The following is a 25,603-nucleotide window of genomic DNA, read 5'->3' as shown; positions in this document are numbered from 1 at the left end:
ATCAATACAAATATAAACCACAAAATATTGTTCTTTTGCATAGTTTTAGTTTTTATGCCTTTGTGAATTTTGCATAACAGCCAAAAAAACCAAAACAAAACAAAATAAAAAGGATTTTTTTGTGGAAGCTCCTCTCATCTACGGCGCTTCCTCGTTAGGACGTGAGAGAAAAATATTTTACTACAAAGCTTTGCTGCCACCCTGTGGCAAAACTACACTACTACAGCGCTCCCCAAACCATGTTTTCAATCCGGAATACAGGCACTGCGCTGTAAAGTAACACAAAATAAAATAATATAAAATAAAATAGAGACAGAGCACAATAAATGGTTTCAATATTTACTTCAAACACAAAGCTTTCGTTTTTGACACATAAAAACAAATTCTTCCATCTTAACAGAGCTGCATGACAAATGCATGTATCAGGTGCTAAAAGTATATGTAAAACTAATAGGCCAAACACAAACATTAAAATATGGCATGCAGTTTTAGATAAAAAAAGAAAAACATTTTTACAGTAGATGGGCTCTGAACAGAGACTCCACAATATTTAAAGTAACGTTTCCACAGGTTGCAGTTAAATAAGTAATACAATTGTACACAAAAGGTCAATAACTAATAGAAAGTTGACTTTAATCTATGTGAAGAAAAACAGACATTACACTGCAGTGATTTTTACAAGAGAGCGTTTTATGTAATTTGTCCCTGCTTTTCAGAAAGGTTCCCTATGAAGGTCTACAAAGAAACCTGTTGCAGTTTTAGTAATCCGTATTGTACACTGACTGTATTTATATGCTACAATGTATAACTCTGTATGACCACTTTTAGTTTTGACGAGGAATAGCATCATCTTAATAAGCTTATGCAGTAACACAACCTTCTTTCCCTCCCGTGTTGAATGGTTAAGAAGTTGGAGAAGCGTAAAAAGTCTATCGGAACAAATTCCTAAATACGTCATGTAGTTTAGATTCTGAACTCTTTGGTTTTTCACTCACATGCGAGACATTGTCTAATCCACCACGAGACGCTTCGGTTCAGTAATCTACATCCGGTGGATTCGGGAATCTTCAAACGAGCTGATGCCATGAGGTAAGAAAATAAATGGTATGGAGGAAGAACCTGGGTGTTTAGAGTATTCCTTTGCAGGACACACAGGAGAACCATCTTGTGCAGGACTTCGAGGCGCTCATAGTTTCAGTGAGTTAACCTCTATGATCTGCTGCAGGATGTTGTCCACGTCTGCCGTCTCTAAGCTGATACCGGCCAGGTCCAGCTGGGGCAGCAGGGCCGTGAGGAGCACCACCACGTTATTACGGATCTCGCGCAGATTCTGCTGAGATGATCTGATGGGAGGAAGGACAAAACGTCATTAAAGGTTGAACTGGCAGCACTTTAAAAATCTGTTTTAAGCACAAACTGATTTGATCAATTTAAAATTGAGGTTTTTTTTTTTTTAACAGTGGTTTCCAAAATATTTTGTTACAAACTCAAACTTCAAACTGTTTTATTTGGATTGCCATAGATTGACGCAAAGTAGCACAAAATTGCGAAGCTAAAAAAAGGTCTCTTCTAAGAAAATAATAAACGTTTAAAATAATTTGGCATTCTGCCTCCTTTATTTGGAAATGCCTAAATAAAATCCATTATTGCTAAATGCTCTTAGAAGTCTAATTAAGGTCTCTGGTTTGTTAGACGCCATTAATGAAAAAACACAAAGCTGCAGGTTTTCTGGGTTATGGCAATCATGGCTCTAAAAACGACCTTATTTGGTACACCATATAAGATCCCATAAAACTCAAAGATGAAGAGGGAGAATTGTCCATGTCTATCTTGAGCCTAATGCGTGTGTGTGTGTGTGTGTGTGTGTGTGTGTGTGTGTGTGTGTTATTGTACTGTCTGAATATCTTAAATACTTACCTGCTGTCGTCACAGGAGTCACCGTCACTCGCTCTCACTCTGCTCTGAACTTCACTCCTCTCCTTCCTCGGTCTGCTCTCCAGCGCTGCAGCCACGTCCGGCACTGAGGTGGAGCACTGCTGGACACAGAGCGTTTACAGATTGCTGCACAAGACTTCCAGGTTCCAGTTTTATACTTTCCAAATTAGCTTTTTAATTGATGCTACTTTTCTTCTTCTCTAAATTTGAAAAACAGATTTTCTGCAGTCAAATTACAGCATAAGCACAAGAAAAACTTTTTCTTTTAGATTTGCTAGTGATACCGCATTGCTTACGTGGGTTTGCTCAGCCATTTCTAAACAACAAAAGTGTAAATCAAAGGAATGACATGTTCAAAGAATAACTTGAACACACCAAACCGACTACATAGATAAAATTGTAAACCTCAGCCATGACTGTCTGGCAGCCGACGTCCTTGCTGGTTGTGGATGCTGTCGGTCTTCCCTTCCCTTCTTTTTCAACAACGCCATCGGCTGTCGTCATCGTGCCTTGCGTCGTCTTGGAGACCTCCAGGCCGAGAAGGCTCCGTAGTCGCTCAGCTTCCTTCTCCAACGCGGCCAGCTTCTGCACTTTCGCTTCCCGCTCGCCTTGCTCTGGAGGCAGCGCCTTGCTCTGGGGCCGCTCCGTCCTCAGCGGGGACACCATAACAGTCTGGGTGGCCAGCGGCGAGTAGGTCCAGGTGTTGGACGGGGTTTGCTGCAAAGCGTTTGACTTCTCCACTTGGCTGCTGCTGTCCTTTTGGAATGCGTTTGTTTGTTTCCCAGTAGGAAAATCCTCCGTGGGGTTTCCTGACTGCTCTGGCCTCCAGCGCTTTTTCGACATGTAGGTGAAAATAGGTCCAGACTTTCTTTTGCGACTAAAGAACATAAAGAATATTTGGTTACTGTTGCTGTGTTTGTAAATTTATACACACATTTGATCTTTTCTTCAAACTCAACCTGAGCACTGTTCATAAACTTACTTTTAATTACCCAGACTTAACATGTTTTTTCATGAACAACAGCACCCCCTTGTGGTGATTCAGTTTTTCCCACCTGAAAGTGTCTGTGTGCTCCTCTTCCTTCTCCGCTGTCTCCCTCTTGTTCTCGTCCTCCTTGTCTTCAAGCCTCTGATCAATTTCCTCTTCTCTACGATCATTCTTCTGTTTAATGACCAAATCTCTTCCAGAAGCCTTCTCTTGGGAGTGTGTTTCCGACTTTGCATCATTTGTGTGAGTGTCTTTATGCAAATCGGCCTCGTCCTGTTCCAGTCTCTGTTCATGCGTACTGTGTTCACGTCTGTGTTTGGACGGGGAGTAGGGCTGCTCTGATGAAATACTTTCATCCTTCGCCTCTTGTTCCTCCGAGTGCCACGCCTGCAACACAACCAGGTACGCTCATAAAACCTTCCCAATGCAGTTTGGTAAAAACTGTTGCTAAAAATATCACGTACCTCTAGTGATTTTTCTCGTTTTCTGCTTTTGCAGTGCTCTCTGGAAGGAAACAAAAGCACAGTGAGACACTGGGAGCACGGTGAGTTTATACATCATGGTTAGATGCAAACAGAGATGTTCTTATCAACTGCACACCGTTTAGTTTGCTTACACCACAGAATTGCTATAGGTTGGGAATTCAGATCCTTCCCTTGTCCTTAGTAGTGTTGTAGTCAAGACCACTTAACCTCTGTTTTGGTCTTCTAAGATTTGTTTCAGTGTGCAAAGAGTTTTGAGGAGCAGCAAATTAACCTGAAAATGTAATTAAAGTCTAATATTTATCCCATTAGAGACCTAAATGGACAGTTTTATTCAAAGAAAGTAATGGCAAGATATGATCACCTTTTAATGTCAGATCTCTGAAAACAAAGCGTTTCTCATCTCGTCTTTATGATGATTTACTTAACGTCTTTTGTTGCTCATATTATGCAAGTAATGATTTATTAATGAAGAGAAACAAACCTGTCCAAACCAACATGGAGAGTGAGTCAGAACGCGGTGAGTGAAGGTAGAAGAATGTTTAACCTTCAGCATAAGTAGAACAGGAATTGCTTTCGGTAAGTGAGAAATCTCTCCAAATAACGCCACTATATAAGCATCGCATCGCATGCAGGTAAGCTTAAAATGATGCATGCGACTGGCAGATTCTCACTTATTTCTGTTAATTCAAACATGACATTTTAACAGAAATAAGTTGAAAGCTTTATTGCCATTCTGCTTGTTTATTTATCTTTATGAAGAGAATGTTAGCAACATTAATTTGGAGAAGAAAGAAATCTAACTTTAATATTTGCTCATTTTAAGCCACTTCTCAGTTTTACTTTGATACTCAAGTTACTGAGAGTTTGTGGCTTTAGGCCGGTGGGCTAATTATTTTTTCTCATTCTGCAGTCTTATCGTTCAGACGCATAGCAGACCATTAATGGACGAACTCTATCCAGCTTTGCTTATGAGGAAATGTCCTGAAACTCCCCATTAACCTGCTGCTGCTGCACTAACCACTTCTTGACACTAAATCTGTCAAAACACGTTCTGCTCCTTGACAGATTTAGAGACGTTTTCCTTTTATTTAGTGTTCCCAGTTATTTCCAAACAAATGAAGCTGAAGTTTAGAATAAAAAAACAAACTTCCTGATAATGACTTGCATTAAATTTTCACTCTTTCTTCCAACTCTCTAAGCATTTGCATCTTCCTTAATCTTTCTGTTCATGTTCACCATTTAAGATACTTTCTAAGTCGAAGCCAGTAACAAATTTTACTACATCTTTAGGATTTAAATAGCTGCAGTTATAAAATTATTAATTTTTTTCATGATAATTGCTGCTGTGGTTTAAAGTGCTTCTTAAATAAATAATAGGAGTTACACATGTTGAAGTAAGGCTCCTACATGTTTCCCTTTGCTTACAGGACAGAAATATCCAGAATAGTAGAAAGGTTAAGTATTTAGTCGGTGTTCAGGTCTTTGTTGTTAAAGCAAGAGAATAAATGTAATCTTTACTTATTAACCTTAATAGTTACAATATTATTTTGGAAATAGTAGGTGATTTAAGGCTTTTGCATATAAAATAATTTAATCTTGTTTTTAACACTATCTTTCATCCTGTGGGTGGGAAATTCATACCAGGTCAACTTTACTCTACTTATGTTGAGACACTGCTAACACAGTTTCTCAGCTCTAATAAAAACCCTGATATTGTAAGAATCATGTCACACCACTGCTGATTCCCTCCAATTACAAGCAAAAAAAAAAGCAGCAATTTTTTTCTGTATCTAAAAAGTGAAACGCAGCTCAAGTTGTGTGAATGTGCTAAAATATGCAGAGATTTCTCTGAGCGTAAAAGACTGCTGCCATATTTTCTCACCGGCCTGACAGGAGGCTCCATCTGCAGAAAGTGCAGATCAAGAAGTGCGGATAAACCGAGCGGGCAAGAGACAGCCTGCCTGGTACCTCCGACTTACATGGCTGCAAGGTCAGCCACTCCTGTTCTCATTAAGGAACCTTAGCAACTTTCACCTTGTAATGAAAGAATTAACTTTTGACTTTGTGTTTCTTTTTATTTTTTTCCCACCTGTGATAGTTAATCATTATGTAAAGCGACACGTTTGTTGGTGTCTAAGGTATCAAACACAGGGGTGTAACTCGGAGCCTTGCTCCAACTGTTGGCAGGTGAAGGTCATCTTGAGGAGTGGAACTGGGAAGAGGACGCGTGGCTTCAAAAACTGGGTGTAAATTTTGTGTCTGCCTGCGAGCAACCAGAGGAACATTGCTTATAAGACATTTCTCTCCTTAGATTTCACTTAGCTCTCAAAGACAAAGGATTCAGTTCTCATCGCCTCTCACCTAACGGAGATATAGATTTGTCCTAAAAGTCTACAGATTTGCTATTTTTGATTAGATTAAACTCAAAAATACCTCAATATAACACAAATCTCAAATGGCTTGCACATCAAACCACGTCATTCTGTTCTGTTCTGAAGTAAAATATTTAATTGGATCAAAGTCAGCAAAGGCAGGATAAGGCATGATAATTTTTTATTTGCTTTCTAAATGATCCTATTCCTGCCTGGTGTTTCAGGGTGCAAGCACATAAACATTCAGTAAACAACGCTCTAGCTTTACTTTTCTATGTTTCTTATACTGTGGCATATATGACTTAATCTCAAGCAAAGCAAGAGAGGAAGATTTATTAAAGCATGACCAAAGTTGGGTAATTTTCAGCAAACAAACTCAAAAATCCAATCTGTTTTCGGTCAGTGAATGCACCATCTCTAAGTCCCATATTAGAGATGGTATTTTTCCATATTTTTCTGTGTGAATTTGTTACAGGGAAAATACTGACTTAACGTTAGTTATTTTCTAGTGTTAGTAAAGTGTATAAAACGGAAGTCAGAAGAAACTCAGATGTAAAAGGTAATTTGAAGAAAAACAAAATTTTCTGAGATGCGTCTAGAAATGCCTCAGGTTCATTAAGGTTGCAGCCAGAGAGAGCCAGACTTTCAGCACATTCACATTACAGCAAAAATTATTCTGATTTAAATATTTGAGCTTTCAACCTGTATTTTATGAAACATGCAAGATTTGAGAACGTCCTTTTTTCACTCTTGTTGTTAAGAGAAATAGCCAAAAAGAGATCAAAGCTAGAGTATGATAAATATGTCATGAAGGTAAAACTATGCCATGCTCAACACGACTGTGAGCCACTTTCTAGGAAATGTTAAATTACCTTTAGTCAATTCAGCCAAATGGAATAAATTTTGGCAGAACCGTGAGGCATGTGTAAACATTTTGATGTGGAGTTTCGACTCCACGGACGAAACTAATTTGCAAGAAGGAAACAAGGGATCTAACTCTGGAATCTGACCTCAGGAAACAGGCTGAAACACAGTCTGAGCATGCTGAGTCTGTCCTGCAATGTTGTTATCTTATCGGGTTTCTCACACCACTCCGTGACCTCCTGAGCCCCACGCACCTCCAAATATGGTCAGTTCTGGTCATCTCACTTCCTCAAGGCAAATGTTGAGGCTTAAAAGTATCAGGCCACAAAACCGCTACAGTGGGTTACAGCGGCAAAGCGCATTTCCCGTCCACACTACGTAACGTATGCTTCGTATGCATGTATGCTGAAATTGAAACACTTTTGGAAGGAAAGAATGAATAAATCACAGTCTGCATTTCATTTAAAGCAGATTAGTCATTTTAAAACCCACTGTTGTGGAAAAAATATACTTTTTTTGCATCATTCCCACTAAAACAGCAAGTTACTATCGTATATGGAGGATGACCTCGTGTCCTCTATGACGTCATGTTTAAGATTATCCCCATCTGTTGCTATAAATGGAATATGATCCATTGTCGGGACTAAACATACTTTTTAAACAGTAATACATCTAAGAGAACTAGAGCTACAAACTCTATTTATGCAGCAAACACAGGTGAGCTCAGTGGATGTAAGGATCATTTTCTGCTGGTTGAACACTGTGTTACGCATCGACACTAGATTATTTTCTTCATAATGTAACATTGTGGCTCTCCGACAACCTTTGGCAGCGAAAATCATGAAAATATTTGCCTTTTAGAGCTACTAAAACTGGTTTGTGTAGTTCTGTGGAAGGGGTAGCACCGACACCGACGTGGCAAACTCACTGAGTCACACTTCAGTCAAATCTCACAGTGGAAAAAAAAAAAAAAAAAGAAGCTTTTCTGATTATTAGATACATGTCCTGTCACATGGAGAGCCTAGCCTTCACTTTTAAGGGCCAGAAACCGAAAAAATGGAAACCGCAAGATAGCAGACACATGCACGCAGGCGCACAGGAAGACAAGTCGTGTGAAAAAGTATGTGTGAGAGGTCTTGTGAAAAAGGAATTTACAGTTTCTTGTGGCTTTTCTGGTAGCTGGGTGTTAACTGTTCCCCGCTCTCCTCAGCTTCCTCTGGCGATGAGCAGCTTCTGCAAAACCATGAGGCCCAACACATCAGTCACTGCTAAAATACAGCTTGGCTGAATGTCACCAAAGAAAAAAAAAAAACAACACTGGCAGCTAAAACATCACATGCAAAGCAGCAGAAGTTGCATTCACTTTTTTGTGTTAAGTGGGTGAAAAGAAAACAAGAAAAGTCGAATAAAAGTGAATATTCCCGCTGGAAGACATGTAAAAATGCTCCACCTGTAACGTGGATTGGGATTCTGGCTGCAGCTCCAGTTTTCTGGCATGACCTTGTAATGGTGCGGTGGGACACTTCGCCATTTCAGACACTCCTCACACTGTAGCCACACAGGACCCCTGCAAAGACAAGCAAAGCTGGTGGTTAGCAGAAGATTTTATGAAATTATTGGGATTATAAATATTATAGCTCAGTATTATGGTTGAACAGCCACAAAGAGGGTCTTTTTGTTTAATTTCCAGTGTATTTTCTAGTCTTAAACCGGACCTTTCACCCTTCGTTTTCAAGGAGATACTTGAAGGTTTTGGGACAAAACTGACCAGGATGGATTCAGCCAAAGGATAGATAGATGGAGACACTTTCAAGAGTCACCACTTACTTAAGGTCATTTAAAGTTTTCCATGAACTATATACCCCGATCTCCATTTGGGAAATCGGGGATATAGGTTGAAAAACAACATTTTTCATTTGCTTATTGACCGTTTCGTGCTTCATATATGATGATTAATATTTTAGAGGAAATTCTGAACTCAGAAGGAAGACAGTGTGATGAATATAAAACACGTTCTCTCTAGTTTCAACTCATTAACATGGAATCAGAAATCTGTAGGAGTTGTGAATGAGAGGCTTTGTCTAGTTTAGTAAATAAGGCAAAGGAAGTTTATTTGCATAGCATCACTCCTGCACAAGGCAATGCGTAGAGCTTTGGAGTGGGTCAGAGGAAAAACAATACAAATAACAGCTTAAAAAAGATCTCCGTGCATCAAACATTTAAAAGCGTTGAATATTAGAACACAGTAGTTTGTTCTCAAACTGGCAAGATATGTCACTGATCAGGCAAACAGTTAATTCTCAGATTCTTTGATTGAAGCACAAAAATGTCTTAAATACTGATTTAAAGGAAGCAACCATTTCTGCACTTCTCAGGTTTTCAAAGGTGAGTCTTAACATGAGCAAACTCCAGAACGGAAGAGCATTAAAGCTAAATGAGTCATTGTCCTGGAAACCATGAGTAAGCAGGTCTTTAAAGACCAGAAGGGTCAAAATGGTTCACGCTTGACAAGCAACTTGCCGATCTTTGCCCAAGACCTTTCAGCGCTTTTTATACCAATAGCAGCATTTACCCTTTTTCAAAAATGGCAGTTAGTCTGGAGTAACATGATCCAGTTTCCTCTTAGTCAGGACTCTGGCAGCACCACTTTGGGTGAACTGCAGCTTCCTGGTTGACAAGCGCGAACTAGTTTTCTGTCTGAAAAAGTAACAATCAGCCGGTCCAGTCAAGCCAATTCTGTAACTTTTTTAAATGCTGTGGCTTAAAAGACAAATGCAACTCAATGGAAAATGGGAAGAAAACTAATCAAAAGTCTGAATAACGTCTGCTTGAGGAGGCAATAAGATAAAAGTAATAATGGAGTGAGAAGAGAGTCTTGAATGTTGATGAGCACAGAGCTCACAGGGGTTGTCAGCACTGACGTAACAAAAATGAGATCAGACATATTTTCATCTGCTCCACAGAAGAGGTAAACCAAAAACTCACACGTCCGCCTCCTCTTGGTCTTCGCTGTCTTCTTTATCTAGAGCCTGAAACTCTCGCTCCCTGGCCCTCTTCTCTGTTACCTCCCTCCAGTAGTCATTAAGTTTAAGACCCAGAGCTCCGAGGGTGAGTCTTGACAGCAGAAGGAAAACAAAGTCTTTAACATTTTTTCCCCTAATTTACTAAAGAGCAGATAAGGCAGGCTAGGCTTTGTTGTGAGGTACCTGTACTCTTTAGTGTACTCAAAGTCCTGCTTGTTGTGAGCAGGTTTGAGAAAATTACACTCAATGATGCCGATCACCCCGATGCCTACCCTTTGACCCGAGGCCTGCAAAAGAACAACAACAACAAAGAGGTAGATTGATACTTAGCACAACATAACATCCATCCATCCATTCATTCATAACATGTCAAGTATATAAAGTATTATCATTTTTGTCACCTTTAGCTGGCAGCCCACTTTCTCGTAGGCCTTAATGAGTCGGTTCCTGTGGTACATCATGATGCCATAGTGCTCCTTCTTCTTAGGGTTTACGCCGAAAGTCACCTTCACTTTCTCTTTCTGATGAGCACCAGTTAGGGAGAAACGGCGCTACACACGGGCACGCTTCAGATTTTTTAAAATAAAAAACAAAAACATGATTAAACTCACATATCTTTGCTCACTAAGTAGATGTAGGGCAACGCAGAAGCCAAATAATGACTGGCATTTTTGATGATATATCTTGAGGGAGATTTTTTTAATGGATCTTTCCATTATTTAAAGTTTTTTTTATCTTCTGTGCATTCACTGTTTGAAGGCAGCTAACCCAAACTCAGTGCTTAAGTAAAATTGATCAGTCTGGATCATTATTTTCCAAAAAGTCTGGATCATTATTTTCTAACACTTTTCAGCCTCTTCGTATTGAATAGAGAACAAAGTGCCTTAAAATCATTACTGAAGGAAAATATCCCATTATTAAGGCAACAATTGTGACTTCCATCAATTTCAATAATAACAATAATGTTTTTTATCTAAGCCTTTTTTTAAATGAAAATGTTCCCTTTTCAGCTGTATCAGTTCATTTTGTAATCCATGATTCCCTGTTAATAAATATAAATGATGTGATTCAACACGTGAAGCCAAGAGCTTCCGACTTCTGCTTGGTTTGAGAATATATGTGCAGAAAACACAAGGATACGCTAAACTGAGGCTTGTAGACGTCATGTTCGATGTGAGTCAGACTCTTGGAGACCAACTTGGCCAGGACTTTCTTCCCTCGTAGAATGACCTGTGTCCGTGGCTTCAGGTACAAGATACTGAGGTAGGCCTGAGAAAAACAAGCAAGCAAAGAGAAAATGCAAATACTGACGTATTTAAAAAAAAAAAAGAAGTAATTTATATTTTTTGGGGTGACAAGTTGTCTTGGTTGAGAGTAAAAAAAAATAATTTTTTTTTAACAAACTTTAAAGTTGTTTCACAAATCTAAAATTCAGCACGCTTCTTGCAATTTAAAACAGGTAAAACATAGCTGTGTTAGTCAAACCCTCCAGGCTGCTTCAAAAGGGAACTGGGGCAGGCTTACTAGAAAACCACAGATGTCTTTGGTGGTGGAGAGGTTCTTGGTTTCTGCTTGAAACTGGAGCTCAAAAAGCTACACTTACCCTTTTCTCCCTCACGTGCGTTGGGCTCACCTTGACCTGAACCACAACCACTGCACCTGTTTCAGTCTTTGAATGCTCAGAACTCACCTCAGCTTTGTGAGCTATCCAGGGCTGTGAAGAGGAGTTTGCCCTCTTACAGATTTCTTTTGTTTCTGATTTTTCGTCAAACTTTTGTCAAATGTTAGTGTTCATTTTCATAGGAAACCCATCAAAACCGGCCTGGCCTATAAAGCCTGCTCCACCAAACCAGTCCAAACAACAACTGGTCACCAGTTTGTTGGATTTCTAACATGCCAAGCTTTAGCTCTGATCTGATCCCAGTGCCAACTTGGTGGAAGATCAGGAAATCAAAAAGTTAAGAAATGTTTTCATCATTTGAAAACTGCTTTTTTCCTGTTTTTTTTACACTGGTTGCTGCAAAAACCACAAAATTTTCTAAGTATTTTTGGTCTACTTTCTAGAGCAAATATCTTAGATAACTCTAATTTATAAGTAACTTTTCAGCAAGACATAGGAGCTTGCTTTAAGTCAATGAACCTTTAATATTAGTAATAAAAACACTAGTACCACTGGCACTTTTGCAGACATTTTTCTCATGTTACAAGTGGAAAAGTCTGGAACAAGTAATTTTTCTATTAAGAAATTAGCGACTTAAAAAAACTCTGAGCATCTGAATTTGTGTTTTTGCTGTGATATTTTTGTCTGACGTGAATTAGTTTCATGCTCTGACTCACTTAATGTATATATGTTTTTCTTTGAAACATTTGAAATCGTTTTCTAATTAACACAATTTGAAGCAAAGTACGTTGTCAAGCTAACCAAGTTGGCCAGATCTGCTTCATTGAGCTTCCTTTCTGTCCATAATAAGAACTAGAGAGTGCTGGCAATAAACAAAGCAAAGCCAGAGCATTTGCTAGCTGAGCAGAAACCAAAGCGTCTTAGAGAAGAACAACCCTCAGCCCTGGCTGCTGCAGGAGAATAAAACCTGCCTACTTTAGTGTGAAAACATACAAGTAACTAAACACAGCTGGACAGGGACGGGTTGAGTGTTACCTAGCAACCAGGCGCTATTTCTGTGAAGGCCAGAACATTCGGAAGCAAGATGAGGAAGTGCAGCAGATTGTTTCTGAAATATCTCCAGCAAAGACTCGACGATCTCCATTTATGATTTAATACATGAGCAGAGCAGCAGCTCCCTCATTTCCCTTCACTCCTGTAATTATTTTACTCTTCCAGGTTTGAAACTTTGATTCGTATTCGACGTTATTTTAAAACTGAGCTGAGCTGAAACAGGAAATTACTGTGGCAGAAGCCGAGGGGTCTTTTCAGTCAGGATGTACGTAATGCTTACACTTACTATGAGGAAGTCCACAGAATGCCGTTAAAAGCAGCCAGCTCATCCAAAAACAAGAGCTCTGATGAAAATTAAAAACAGATCATATTTCTCCTGCTTTAGCTTCTCTTCATTGGCTCCCTGTTAAATGCAAATACAATTTAAAATTCCTCTTCTTACGTGTAAAGCGCTGAATGATCAAGTTTCATCACACAGAACTGATTGGTCCAGTTGTTATCTTGATCTATCTCTAGTTATGCTGCTGTAGGTGTAGGGTTAGGATCACTTTCTTCTTCTTCTTCTACTCTCAAGTTTGCATTATTTTCTGTTATTTTAATTGTTAAATTTATGTTTCTGTTTTTTTCTCTTCATAGAAGCCAAAACTGGCTTGGTGCTCTGTGACAGCTGAGATTCTGCTTTACGTAGAATATTCAACATTTTCAAAAATCTAAAGAATACTAATAAGAGACGCAGTTTAAGTTCAGTTTTAGGCTAAACATGGAGCTTATTTACTTTGTTGTTTGGGAGATAGTAAGGGGAATTGAGCTCATTTCTAGTAACTCCTATTTTTAGCCAAAAATGCAAGGTTGTTGAGCTGTGCACAGTGTCGTACTCGTACTTAAGCTTCTATCTGCTCGGTGAAATGCAGATTGTTGTGCCAAAGATTCAACAGACTTAATGGGTTTCACAGCTGTAACATGGTCAGTTTGCTCTGAAGGGACTCTTGATGTGCTCAGACCACGGTAAAATAAACACAATGCTCCAACAAAGGCTAAATTACTAATTCCTAAAATAAGCAAACGGCCGGCTCACCCTTAGGCTGTAATACATGTCTGGGATGTTTTGCTCCGGTCTCGGGGACCCGTTGTTCCTCAGGCCCTGCTTCAGCTCCTCGAAGTGAATCTCAGGCAAACGAAAGTCACTTGAATCGGTGTCGAACTCAATCTCAGTTTTACCATCTTTGGCTCTTCAGGGACACAAAACAAAATAAGCGTTAGAGCACGTTTTCCAGCTCTGAAGCTGCTTTAAAGGAGTAACGAAGGATCTGTTATTCAAAATAGAAACGACAGTAAAACCAAGTTTGAATTACAGATTCAACTTTTACTTAAAAATCCCTCTAAATGTCACGCGGCCATTTTTTCTAATCTTTTTCTAATCATATTCTCTCTGAGCAGAGAGAAAATATGATCAGAAGGAACTGAAAAAACAAGAGAAACTTAAAGAAATAATTTGATTACCATCTTTTTTTTCAAAATATTCACAGGAAGTGGAAAAAAAAACATTTGTACTGCTTGTGCCACAGTAAATTGAGGCTTGTGATAAAATCATCCTCTAACTTAAACAAGCCGACACACATCTGCTTCTGTCTTTATTGTCCACACTAAAATGCATTTAAGCTACATTTGAAACAAACATCTAACACTCAAGTGAGCCCAAATCAAAGAAACAACTGTGACAATCAATACGATAATGCAAACATTTATCTAAAAACAACACAAAAAAGCGTCTGTTTCTGTTTCTGACCTGCGGATATTCCATATCAGGATCTTGGTGCCTTTTTTTGAAGGAATGGAGTCGAAGTGGGTGAGTATCTCCTCCTGGGACTTGATGATGGAGTGTTGCAAGATGGCTGCCAGGCTGGCCTCTGAGTCTTCAGTCACAACCAGAGACCATAGCGCTGAGTTAAGGTCCGATCATGTGTGGAAGTTTACATCTAGACAGTGGTGGCTTTTGATAAAGGCAACACGGCTTCCCACCCAGGGCAAACCTAGCTATGGGGCGCCCCGACTGAGATTTCTGTCTCAGACCGAACACAAAAGCTGTCTTGTATTAACCATAAAATAAAATAAAAAATGTAAGAAAAAATTGGATTCCTCTAAATAGTTGTTACTCTTAGTTACCAGTAACTAATAATAGCATTTTATTAATTCTTGCAAGAATGAGAACAGGAAGCCGGCATGTCTTTCTGTAGTCCGCTCTGACTACAGAAAGAGTCACAAGCTTTTTACAACAGCATTATCACCGAGGGTTAACAAACACACCAGAAGTCTGGGATCCAAAATCTGGCTCGGATCAGAACCACTGTAACCTTTCAGTCAAGATGCTGAACCCAGAGGAGCGCTCTACCCATGCAGAACCTCCTACATGGGTGGAAAAACACAATAGGACCACACTTAACCCAGCTGCTGCCGGGGCAGGTGGAGTGAATACGTTCATTCAGTGTCAAAGAGAAGCTAAATACTAAAACGATACTAACAAAACGCAATTCCTAATTTCCTCAAACATAAGATTACATTTTTTTCCCCATTTTATTTTTTGGAATCCATGTTTGAAGCTGCATTTAAACAAACTTGGATCTAAGTGAAAAAGTAATTAATCACACCCACTTGTTTATTGAATTAAATGCAATCAACTAGATTTTGTTTTTCTTTTTTTGAAAAGCTGAGTACAATTTCACCGGCGATACCTACTATACCAGACTGCAAAATCCGTTTGGCAGAACTTGTCTGACAACATGAAGTAGGTCCAAAAGCACATCGTGTACTGATCTAAAGTCTGACTGAGCCAAGATGATTCATGATTAAACACAGGACCTGGGGAGTGGGAGAAGTTAGGTTTTTTTTTTTTTTTACTTGCAGGTTGTCTTGCTCTTAATGAATGAAATCATCTTGATTAAACTTTGAGAAAACAGTCTGTTTTCTCAACAGTTTGTTTAGTTTAGGATTCACTTTATTATTGAACAACTAAAATGCTTGTTGTCAATTCTCCTATTCATAGACGTCAAACCTAAGGAAGAAAAAGTGAAGTTCTGGCTTTCTTATCAACTTTTCATGAAGTAACAGACCTTGGTGTGAGAGGTTTACTGTTTTCCTTCAACATAAACCTCCCTTACAGAGGGGCTACAATAGAGCTTTTGCCCAATGAGGAAGGGGAGCATGTCTATTTTTTAACAATAAGGCTCTCACTGACAACTCCTGCATGCACTGGAGCGTTGTCCTATATGTAATAAAAGGCAGCGTCTTCTTAATAGAAACAGACTTTTTTCTGTATCAGTGTTTGAAGAAGACGTCTTCTAAAACCTTTTGTTTGGATTTAGAGTGATCCACACATCAATCAGAGTATAACAAAATTGGAGAGTATGTTTTCAGAAATTCCTTAACCCAGTTTTGATGTTTCAACATTTTTGTCCTGTTCATATGTGGTCGGGTTTTAAACTCCCTAACCTTGTTAGGCCATGTCTCTGAGGCCCGAACACCTTGGACACAACAGAACTGGAAGAAAATGGGTTTGTGGAGGCTTTTCTCAAATCTTTGTCAGTTCATTTACATTTTTTTTCAATGTGTCTTGTGACCCTGTTGCACATTTTTAACAGGATATTTGATGGTTCTGTGATTGCTCCCCAATATCTTTTCAACTTCAACAGTTCTGCATCCCTGTGAAACACTTCTATCAATTTTGGACTTTTCAGAGCCTGTCAGGCCTAATTTTGTGGTCCGCTTTGCCTGAGGACTAGAAGCAGCCTAATTATCATGATATAAGGTGTTGATCTCTTCAGACCACAACCTCACTATACAGGCCCATAAAAGCTGGTGTTGACAAATTTGCATAAGTTAAAAAATGATCAAATTTCTCACTTGCCTCATAACTACGCAACAGCGTGCTTTATTACAGCCCAACACATTTACATGCAGGATGGACCCATGGTGGTATTTATGCTAGAGCTATCGCTCTACCTAGATGAGAACAAAAAAATAAATAAATCACACGTATTGATACTAATCATAAACAACAAACACAGAGCGTGTTGCACGTTAGGTTTTTTTAAAAAGGATATTGGTCTGTTGATTGAAGGGAACTATGGGAACAATGACTGCCTGCGCTTTGATGTTTTGCAGGTAGGTCTGAGAGAGCAGTCCCACAGTCTGACAGCCGCCGTTTTTGGTGAAGATGAGCGCATCCCGGCCCAGACGCATGGAGCCGGACTTGAAGCCGTTTCCATACAAGCCGATGGCCTGCTGGCTGGCTTTACCTGAGCCCTTTTCTGTGAAGCCAAAGCTGGAATGAAACGGGACGACGATAATAAGGACACTCAATACGACCATTCACACGTCATACCATAATTACTGTTATTAATCAGTAATATTGTTATTATTTTTTTAAATGACGTTTTAGATATGCTGTGGGTTCTTGTGTTTTCCACATAATCGTCTTGTTTCAGTTCTTCTGACTCACCTGAGCATCTTGTGCAGCTTATTCGGTGTCATCCCGCTGCCATTGTCTGTGAAAGTCAGACAAAGCTGATCGTCGATTTTAACTACATCTATCCAGATCTGTTTGGCACACACACCGGGGTCTGACGCATTGTCTGGAGGACGAAAAGGGAGAAAATGCAAAACTCAGAAAAGAAAGAAACACACAGGAAAAGGGGAGGACTGAGGTTACAGAGAAACAACTGATAAAAGAGTAACTCCTCTTGCAGATGCTGACAGAGGAGCACAGCTTTGTAACTGATAAGTTGTCCTGTAGTGTTTATAAACAGTGTTTATGTGAAATCCTGCGAGTCTTAACCAGATGGAGTTCCTATGGGGAGCACAATCAAACAACCTGCAGAGCTAATCTGCACATGCATAAAATGTGCAGATTAACTCGGTAAAATGTTAAAATCCAGAGTGCAGCTTCCTCACATAGTAAAATCAAAAACTACTTATGCAGGTGCATCTCAATCGGAGCCTCCAGATGAAAAGAAAATCTACAGATAGATTGGTCTGTTCATCCTTTTGAACTTTCGGTTGTCTTGTACAAGACTTTCGAATGGCTCTTTCACATCTGATCAGGAAAGAGAAGCAGCCGCTGTGAATGTGATGTGAATATCTGTTTTAAAATCTGCTTTAGCAATCAATGATTATTTAAAGTAACGTTCTGTAATGCACTCAAAGTCTGAGACACGAACCTCTGGCTATGTGACTCAGACATATAATATTTACCAACAGAAAGTCAGTCACAGTTTTTTTTTTTGGCTAAACAACTATCCCCAAAAAGAGGTCAGTGTTATAATACACACTTTTTTATTTAAGCAAAAATGTTTATTATAACATTTTTTAAATGTAATATTCTCTTAAAATTAAATGTATGTGCTATTTGACCAATTTTATAATTATTTGCTTTTCAGATTTGTTATAATACTTATATATTCACCAATCAGAGAGCAGCCAAAACTGAGAACAACAATTTTCTGCCTTCTTGTAAATTTATCCGCATAAATAGTTATAATGGGCCAGATTTGGCCGGAGGGCCTTGAGTTTTACACGTGAGGCTAAACAGTTTATTCTAATATGTCATTAAACGTGACAACAGTTTAAGGATCTATGCAGCACCACGAACTCTTTGACACTTTTGAGACTGTAGCTGTTTTAAGACGGTACAAGTCTGCTCTGGTTTTGGCACGATTCAGACCAAGTATAAAGCTCTAACCTCAAGGAACAACAAATCTGGATTTATATTAAATAAATATGTCAAGAGATTTGTCTAATTCGGGTAAGATACTAACAGCTTATAAACTCTTAACCGAGCCTCAGCTCAAAAATCCTGAACTGTCCCTTTAAATGTGCGCAGATAAAACGTGGGGGGGATGTAGTTTTGAAGGTCAAACGTTTTCTGAGGCAGTTCAATACGAATACTGTACCAAATATTTACAGATTTGAGCACATCTGGACTGCAGCGGGGTTAGGTCTAACTCCGTGACACTTTGCAATGTAAAGCCGTCCTATAGCTCCCCGCCGGACAGTGCATTACCTAGTAATAACACACAGCAGCACTGATGCAAAATGTACAGATCTAACAGGACGTCTTAACTGCAGCCCTGTCACAGTTCCTGTTAAAAGCCCTGCAGCCAAATAATGGCGGTTGGGTCTTAGCCAATGAGAGCACACAGAGTGGAGGCATGACAGCCAGAGAGAGACGCTATGAAGTCACGTTGCACCCCAAACAGCCGCGTTTATGCTTTAAACCCCAGAAAGTCTAACACCAAACAGCTCAGAAAACATTCCTCCAGCAGGGAAAGTCTGCAGGATTCACATTATTTTTGAATGCACGCAGATGTACGCACTCGACAATAACAGAAAGCTTGGTTAGACTGATGAAGTCTGGAGTCTCTAAGAGGAAGTCCATCGCTCCAATTTAGAACAAAGTTTGCGAAACACGCAGCTTTCAGTGTGCGACAGCGGAAGAGAGAGCAAAATGAAACCACGAAATGTTGCAACAGCATAATAATACAGAGTGCAGGTGCGCCGTCCTATGCAAAGTTTCTATGTAATCGTGTCATTGCAGTTTACCTATTAACTCCGCCACCGCGCTGAACGGCCAGGTATGACTGGTGGAGTTGCTGTTTAGAAAGGAAGGGCTCATCTGGAAAAAAAACAACAACAAACAAAAAACATAACAATCAGCCATTAACGCTTCTTCTGATGTTCATTAATCAACGCGACTCTTTGGAGCAGAAATGATTGTAATGTTTGAAAAACTTACGGAACTGAGGCGAATCCCCTGCTCGCTTAACCTCGCCATGTTTTCTCTGTGATAATATTGCTTCTGAGAGCAGGTACGTAACTTCACACGGCAGAGTGGGTGCGTCCTGTGGGTCGCAGACAGAGGAAGTGCCGCATTTAAACATTTAAACCGACTTTGAACTAACTAATGACACATCGTCCACGTCCGAGTGCATCTTTGCTTTTAGGTGTCGTTGCGCATAAATCACATAGATGATCGTTTCCCTCCCCGTTTGCAGTTGTCGCGTTAAGCTATAGGGCATGATTGTGGTTTGGTGAGTGCTCTTATTTTCCTATCTGTTGCAAAGTGAGTTCAGCCTCACTGCTGCACGCAGAACTGATTAAAGAAAAAAAGATTCTTGCTTTACCTCCTTGGACTAAAATGAAACAATCTAGTTTCAAAAATAGAATATTGTAGCGACTTTGTTCTGTGTAGTGTATTTTAGAAATGTATGAAGAAATGACTTTTTTTTTAAAAAAATAATACAATCAAATTAAGAAAATCCCAAACAGACTGAGCAACAAAAGGTTGAAAATAAAATAAAAATATAATAAAAATAATCAATACCTCCTTTAGATAGATAGATAGATAGATAGATAGATAGATAGATAGATAGATAGATAGATAGATAGATAGATAGATAGATAGATAGATAGATAGATAGATAGATAGATAGATAGATAGAGTGCTGTATCCTGCCATATTACCAGAAAGTCAAGTGGAAGGATAAAATGTGGGAAATGTTACACCACAGCCTTGAAAAAATTGCAAAAGCAAAACTTACTCAAGAGTTTGGGAAAGAGTCACAAGACGTGGGTTGTGGGTGGAGTCAATGCTTGAGACAAACACTTGTGTTTGGAGACAAGTGTTTGTCTCCAAACACAAACACTTCAAAGCCATAAACTACAACTATTTTATAGCGTATGTTAAGTCTTTCCAGGAAAAAAGACAATAGCAGAACCGTCTTACCTTGGCTAAGGAGAAAAAGGACTGGATTTTTGCTCAGGGTTGCGTAGTGAGCTTTGCATTTCATTTGGAAATCAAAGTCCCAGCGTGGTTGCTTCAGGTCCCGTGTGAAAAGTGTACGTTCAAGGATGAATAGAGTCGTGTTACCTGCTGGTGTTTGTCCACTGTGTTTTCTAAAGTCGACTGTCAGTGTAGGAACTGAACACTGAGTTTCCTGTTGACTAACAAGCTTTTCAGAGGCAGAGGTTTGCTTTTTCCACAGGACTTGTCACCTGCCTACACGACCAAAAGCACCAATACCTCGTTTGTTCTCCACAGAGTCAGTGAACTTCACTGGCCGGCAAACCCTCATGACCTAAAGCAGCTGGAGAATTTAAAACTGAACTAATGGGCTTCATTAACTATAATGCATAGTTATAAAAATTAACCTTAATACTCTGTGTGTTATTAATATATGCGTCTACATTATAAATCCATCCATCCATTTTCTTCACACCCTTGTCCCTCAGTGGGGTCGGGAGGGTTGCTGGTGCCTATCTCCAGCTAACGTTCCGGGCGAGAGGCGGGGTCACCCTGGACAGGTCGCCAGTCTGTCGCAGGGCAACACAGAGACACACAACCATGCACACACACTCACACCTAAGGGCAATTTGGAGAGGCCAATTAACCTGACAGTCATGTTTTTGGACTGTGGGAGGAAACCGGAGTACCCGGAGAAAACCCACGCATGCACAGAGAGAACATGCAAACTCTATGCAGAAAGACCTGGGCCGGGAATCGAACCCAGAACCTTCTTGCTGCAAGGCAACAGCTCTACCAACTGTGCCACTGTGCAGCCCTCCATTATAAATCTCATTCTCTAAATTAAATTATTGAACTGAATCAACTTTCCATAATGCTATCACTTATTGAAAATCCACCGTATATTTCAGCAGTAGTGCAGTGCAGTTGGAGATGTAACAAAGAAACAAACTTCCATTACACTGTGCATAAATTCAAGGTTAACAGAAAAGCCTTGTGTCTCTGGATTAACTCTGCTTGGACAGGAGAGATTAAAGTGCAGTTCATAAATGATATCTGCCAACTTTAATCTATCGGAATAAATAAAATAAATAAAATCATTCTTATGTGCAACTTGATATACCAGCCCTAAAAAGACTGGAGTCTCCAAAGAGTGGCTCACAGGCATTTGGATTCATTTTGCGTAATTCCCGACTGCAGTTCAACAATAGAGCAAATCTGTCCCTCCAGCAATGCAGGGACAGGGGAATGCAGGGACATATTTTTTATCATGAGATTTTGCAATGAGAAATTTGACAAAACAATTTTCTTTTATTTGGCTTTATTAGGAATGCTTTTTGTTTTTTTATTTTAATATCATCAGAAGAAGGGCCATAAACATACAACAGCTCATTACTGAAAAACAAACTTGGTCACACCCATCCATCACACTTGGTTAGACGCAGCAAATGTTTTTGTAGAAAGTTCTCTCGTAGTTACTGGAAACAGACTAAAAATAAATTCTAGGCTGACAAAATGAAAATAAAAAAACGTGAACAAAAAAGTTTGGAAACTGTCTGGGAATTTTTTTTAAAATAAACATTTAATAATTTGTTCTTTTATATTTTGTCAACAAAATATTGCATGCTTGATTGTTTTCAGTGATGCACATGTAGTGTTTTAGTCGTTTTTGTGATCAATTTATTTATCTTTACCATGGGGAAAGTCAACGTCCCTCAGCCATCAGGCATTCCTCACAGACAAAAATCAAGTTGTGGCAAAAGTTCCATAAAAAAATAAACCTAAACAAAGTTTTATTTATTTTATGAGTCCTACTTTTCATCAACACAATTCCAGATCCTTCAAACTGCCCAACAGAAAACAATGAGACTGAACATTGTGAAAAAACACATAACATCTTTGTAACATACGTTATCTCTTCTTCTCAGAGAAGTCTAAGTTGTTTACCTATGAAAGTCAAGTAAGTCAAAGAACACGTCAGCTCAAATGACTTACTGTGGACAACTAAAATGAGATCAAGTTGAATTGTTTATGCTCCCACAACAAAACACACCGTCTAAACAAGTTATCGCTCAGGCTAATATTCTCTTGCCCTTTAGAACCTGAAAAACCTCATGCCTCAACTAAACGCTAGAGAATTTATCATCAACATCCAAAGTGAAGATTTTCACCAGCTTTCTCTAAAATCCATTTGTAATGACATACATTTATACATTTTCTTATCCTAATTCACGCCCACCAACCACATTATCAGATAAATCTTGCAAGTAACGAGGACTTTGTGACGTGGTGCATTGTCCTGCTGCAACTTAGTTTCCAGGATCTTCTTCTGTGGAACCAGTACAACATTTATAAGAAAAACCTTTGTGCTGGAAGATTGATCAGGATGTTAATTTAACCTACGACCTGCTTTTGTCTGTCTGTCTTTTTTTGTTTTGTTTATCTTGGCTATTGTGGAAAACTGCCTCACACCTCTGCAGAACATTACTCAACAATTAGCTGACTTATACTTAGTTCTTGTCAGATTTATCGGTTATTAAAGTGACTTATTATTATTATCATCAATTCATTCTATTCAATCTAAGCTGTCTCTTTGTCTCTATTGTGAACCTCCTTTTGGTTGTGATGTTCCTCTAGTTAACCCAGAAGTGCCGCATCTTCTCAGAAATGTCATTTGTGAAACTGTTCAACTACTTGTTATTGGACTTTCATATAAAATCCAGATGAAACACATGACACAATAGATTTTGTAGTTTTAATGCAGCAAGACCAATGGGTTGGAAATATTTTCAGGTATTGGAAGCAATGACATGTCAATGTGAGGATAGAAACAAGGTCACATTTTGGGGATGATCATTATAACTCAGCATGGTCATCTATTTTAATAAAGAACGTTAACAAGAGCTACATGCTATGCCTGGTGTAGTTTTTCTCTTGATTGCGAATTTTATGCTTTTAATAACTTTTTTGCTGTTTTTATATGTTGTGTAAATGTATGTATGTGAGATGATGTTTTATGTGATGCTGTTAATGATTTTTTTTGTTGTTACAAATATATTTCACTGGTTTCATTGATAAAACTTTTAAAAATGTGCATTCAACTTAGTTTCAATAACTCAACCTTGTGAGTTGATCCATCAGATAAAAAAAAAAAAAAAATATATATATATATATATATATATATATATATATATATATATATATATATACCCATCCATCCATTTTCTTACACCCTTGTCCCTCAGTGGGGTCGAGAGGGGTGCTGGTGCCTATCTCCAGCTAGCGTACCGAGCGAGAGGCGGGATACACCCTGGACAGGTCGCCAGTCTGTCGCAGGGAGATATATATATATATATATATATATCCCTGTGCAGCTGGTCTCCTCTTTCCTTCACACTGCTCGAACGCACAGCAACAAATCCTAAGCGATGTGGAACAATAACGCACTGAGTGAATGGGGAAGTTTGCATGTTGCAGTAAAAAAAAAAAAAGACTTATGGAGCGATCAGATAGCAGATAAAGCAGCGCACAGCTACAAAGACTAACCTGGATTAGCATGACGGTCAGAAAGCTAAACAAATAACCCGCAAAATTATTTAAGTCATCGAGCTGTGATGTAAGACGCTGGTTCTGTTCTCGCTGTTGAACCGGTTTGCCGTAGCTCCGTCTATTTCACAGACGGAGCGCCGCTTCTGCTCCACCTGGTAGTGACTCTCACACCAAACTTCTGTTTGAAGCTGCAGCATCAACTTTAACAAATGTTTAAATTTGTTTTTGTTCTTTTGTATTTTTTTCCCTTTTTTGTTCCAAGCTTCTCGGTCGCACTGCTGTTTGTTTGGATAACTAAACGCCAAAACATAGCTCCGTCAACCAACATTATCAACATGTGGAAATTGTAATAGAGTAGACTTCATTGTGTATACTCCATGAATTTAAATATAAAGATATGAACCCAAGGAAACCTGACTCATTCTTTACATTTTATTTATTTATTTAATTATTTATTTTATTTTAATTTTTTTTGCTCAAGAGATGCCATTTTGTTAAGTAATAAAAACTAAACTTGCTTTGACCATGTAGAATTTAAAGTCAAGCAGTTATTTCTTTATGGACACAAGGTTGAGAGAAAAATGTCCAGCTTCCCAAAATGAGCCTGTAATGAAACACGATGGGATATTTTAGATTATATAAATATGTTTGAAGCAGAGCACTTATGGTTTTAACACCCTTGAAAACCGACTGTGTTTTTACCCAATCAAAGTCCAAAGCAACACTAGTTGAAAACCATCAAAACATTTTTGATTTTCCTCATGCATGAAAATAAGTGGATCATGAAATCCCACAACCCTGGAAACACAAGTCCTATTGCTACTTTTCGAACTTCCTGTAGTAGTTATCAGCGTCAGTACCATGCTGCAATGCTAATGCTAGCTCATGCTCATTGTAATTGGGTGTGACAAAGTGGTTCAGTTTGTGTTCACCACTTGTCCCTTATTCTTTCTCATTCACTTATTTTTATATTTGGTTATAATAATTAATTCAAACATTGCCATTTTGCTTCACTTACTATCCCGGGTTTGTTTGTGTTGGCATTATGTTGCAAGATCTATCTGTTTAGGTTAAAGTTATTATTTCTGGATTATGGGTTGAAGTTGTTTCAAGGAGTATTTACTTTTCTTTGTACTCACCATCATTTGTCCATGTAGATCTGCAGGAGTATGGGAGAGGCCGGCCCAGTACTTCCTGGTTAAATGGCTGGATGATGTCAGTGATTACCTTATTGGGTTCTACCAATTAGAGGGTTTTTCTTTTGTGTATTGTTTGTTTTTCCTTTTAAAAATAACCTTTTGAGTTATCTTGTATTTAATTTATTTTGCAGATAACTTTATTATGTAGGAGTTTGTAAATTGATTTGTAGTTTTTTGTGTTTCTTTGTGTAAATGTTTTTGACCTGTTCCTTGGTGGCTGTGTCCAATCAAGCACAGGTGTGGTGCCAGTTGTATATAAAAACAGTGAGCTTTTGGATGCTGGGGGAGAAGTCTGAGCAAAGACTGAATAAAAAAAAAACAATTGGAAGAAACTGAAGCGGTGGCTGGTCCTGATTTTCTGCTCACCTCTGATCCTTGAGCCTAAACTACCTTACATTGGGTACAAGTCGCCATGGGATCATGAGATAAACCTGCAAATATGAACAGTCGAGACCCTGAACATTTCCTTACACCAGGATGGTGAAGGAGGTGAAAAAAGGCATCTGGAGGGCGTTATGGAGTAAACAATAAATGTAACTGAGGAGGAATTTTATTTCAAATATGCCTGATTTTTCTACATCAAGCAGTTCCTATAAACCGGTCATAATGAATCCAGTACTTAATGTTTGTACATCTTATTAAATTTCCTTAAGATCAATGCAACAGTTGAGGTATAAAAATACACAAATTTTGCAATGTTCAGGAAAGTGTTGCATTTA

The 25,603-nt window shown here is 38.8% G+C and overlaps 1 protein-coding gene across 3 annotated transcripts; it reads right to left on the bottom strand.

Moving 5' to 3' along the window:
• Window positions 1-325: 325 nt before the first annotated feature.
• On the bottom strand, window positions 326-25,164 carry zgc:152774 (MORC family CW-type zinc finger protein 3). Of its 3 annotated transcripts, XM_081611646.1 has the most exons (18): window positions 24,825-25,164; window positions 19,129-19,234; window positions 18,936-19,008; window positions 16,837-16,969; window positions 16,439-16,659; window positions 14,128-14,275; window positions 13,417-13,570; window positions 10,808-10,936; window positions 10,069-10,188; window positions 9,851-9,954; window positions 9,630-9,758; window positions 8,095-8,211; window positions 7,800-7,877; window positions 3,388-3,427; window positions 2,991-3,310; window positions 2,341-2,812; window positions 1,918-2,036; window positions 326-1,343 (listed from the first exon to the last, which is right to left on the bottom strand). In XM_081611646.1, exons 2-18 carry the CDS (start codon window positions 19,165-19,167, stop codon window positions 1,187-1,189), a joined length of 2,553 nt encoding a protein of 850 aa, XP_081467772.1. In that variant the 5' UTR covers window positions 19,168-19,234; window positions 24,825-25,164; the 3' UTR covers window positions 326-1,186. The 3 variants fall into 3 exon arrangements, with proteins under 3 accessions (XP_081467772.1, XP_008418602.1, XP_008418604.1); XM_008420380.3 differs by lacking the exon at window positions 24,825-25,164 and having other exon boundaries at window positions 19,129-19,463; XM_008420382.3 differs by lacking the exon at window positions 24,825-25,164 and having other exon boundaries at window positions 1,918-2,033; window positions 19,129-19,462.
• Window positions 25,165-25,603: the final 439 nt, after the last annotated feature.

This window comes from Poecilia reticulata, chromosome 10 (genome assembly GCF_904066995.2).
Source record: "Poecilia reticulata chromosome 10, P_reticulata-male-v2, whole genome shotgun sequence".
Taxonomy (NCBI): domain Eukaryota; kingdom Metazoa; phylum Chordata; class Actinopteri; order Cyprinodontiformes; family Poeciliidae; genus Poecilia; species Poecilia reticulata.
This window is presented reverse-complemented; position numbering and strand designations above follow the sequence as displayed.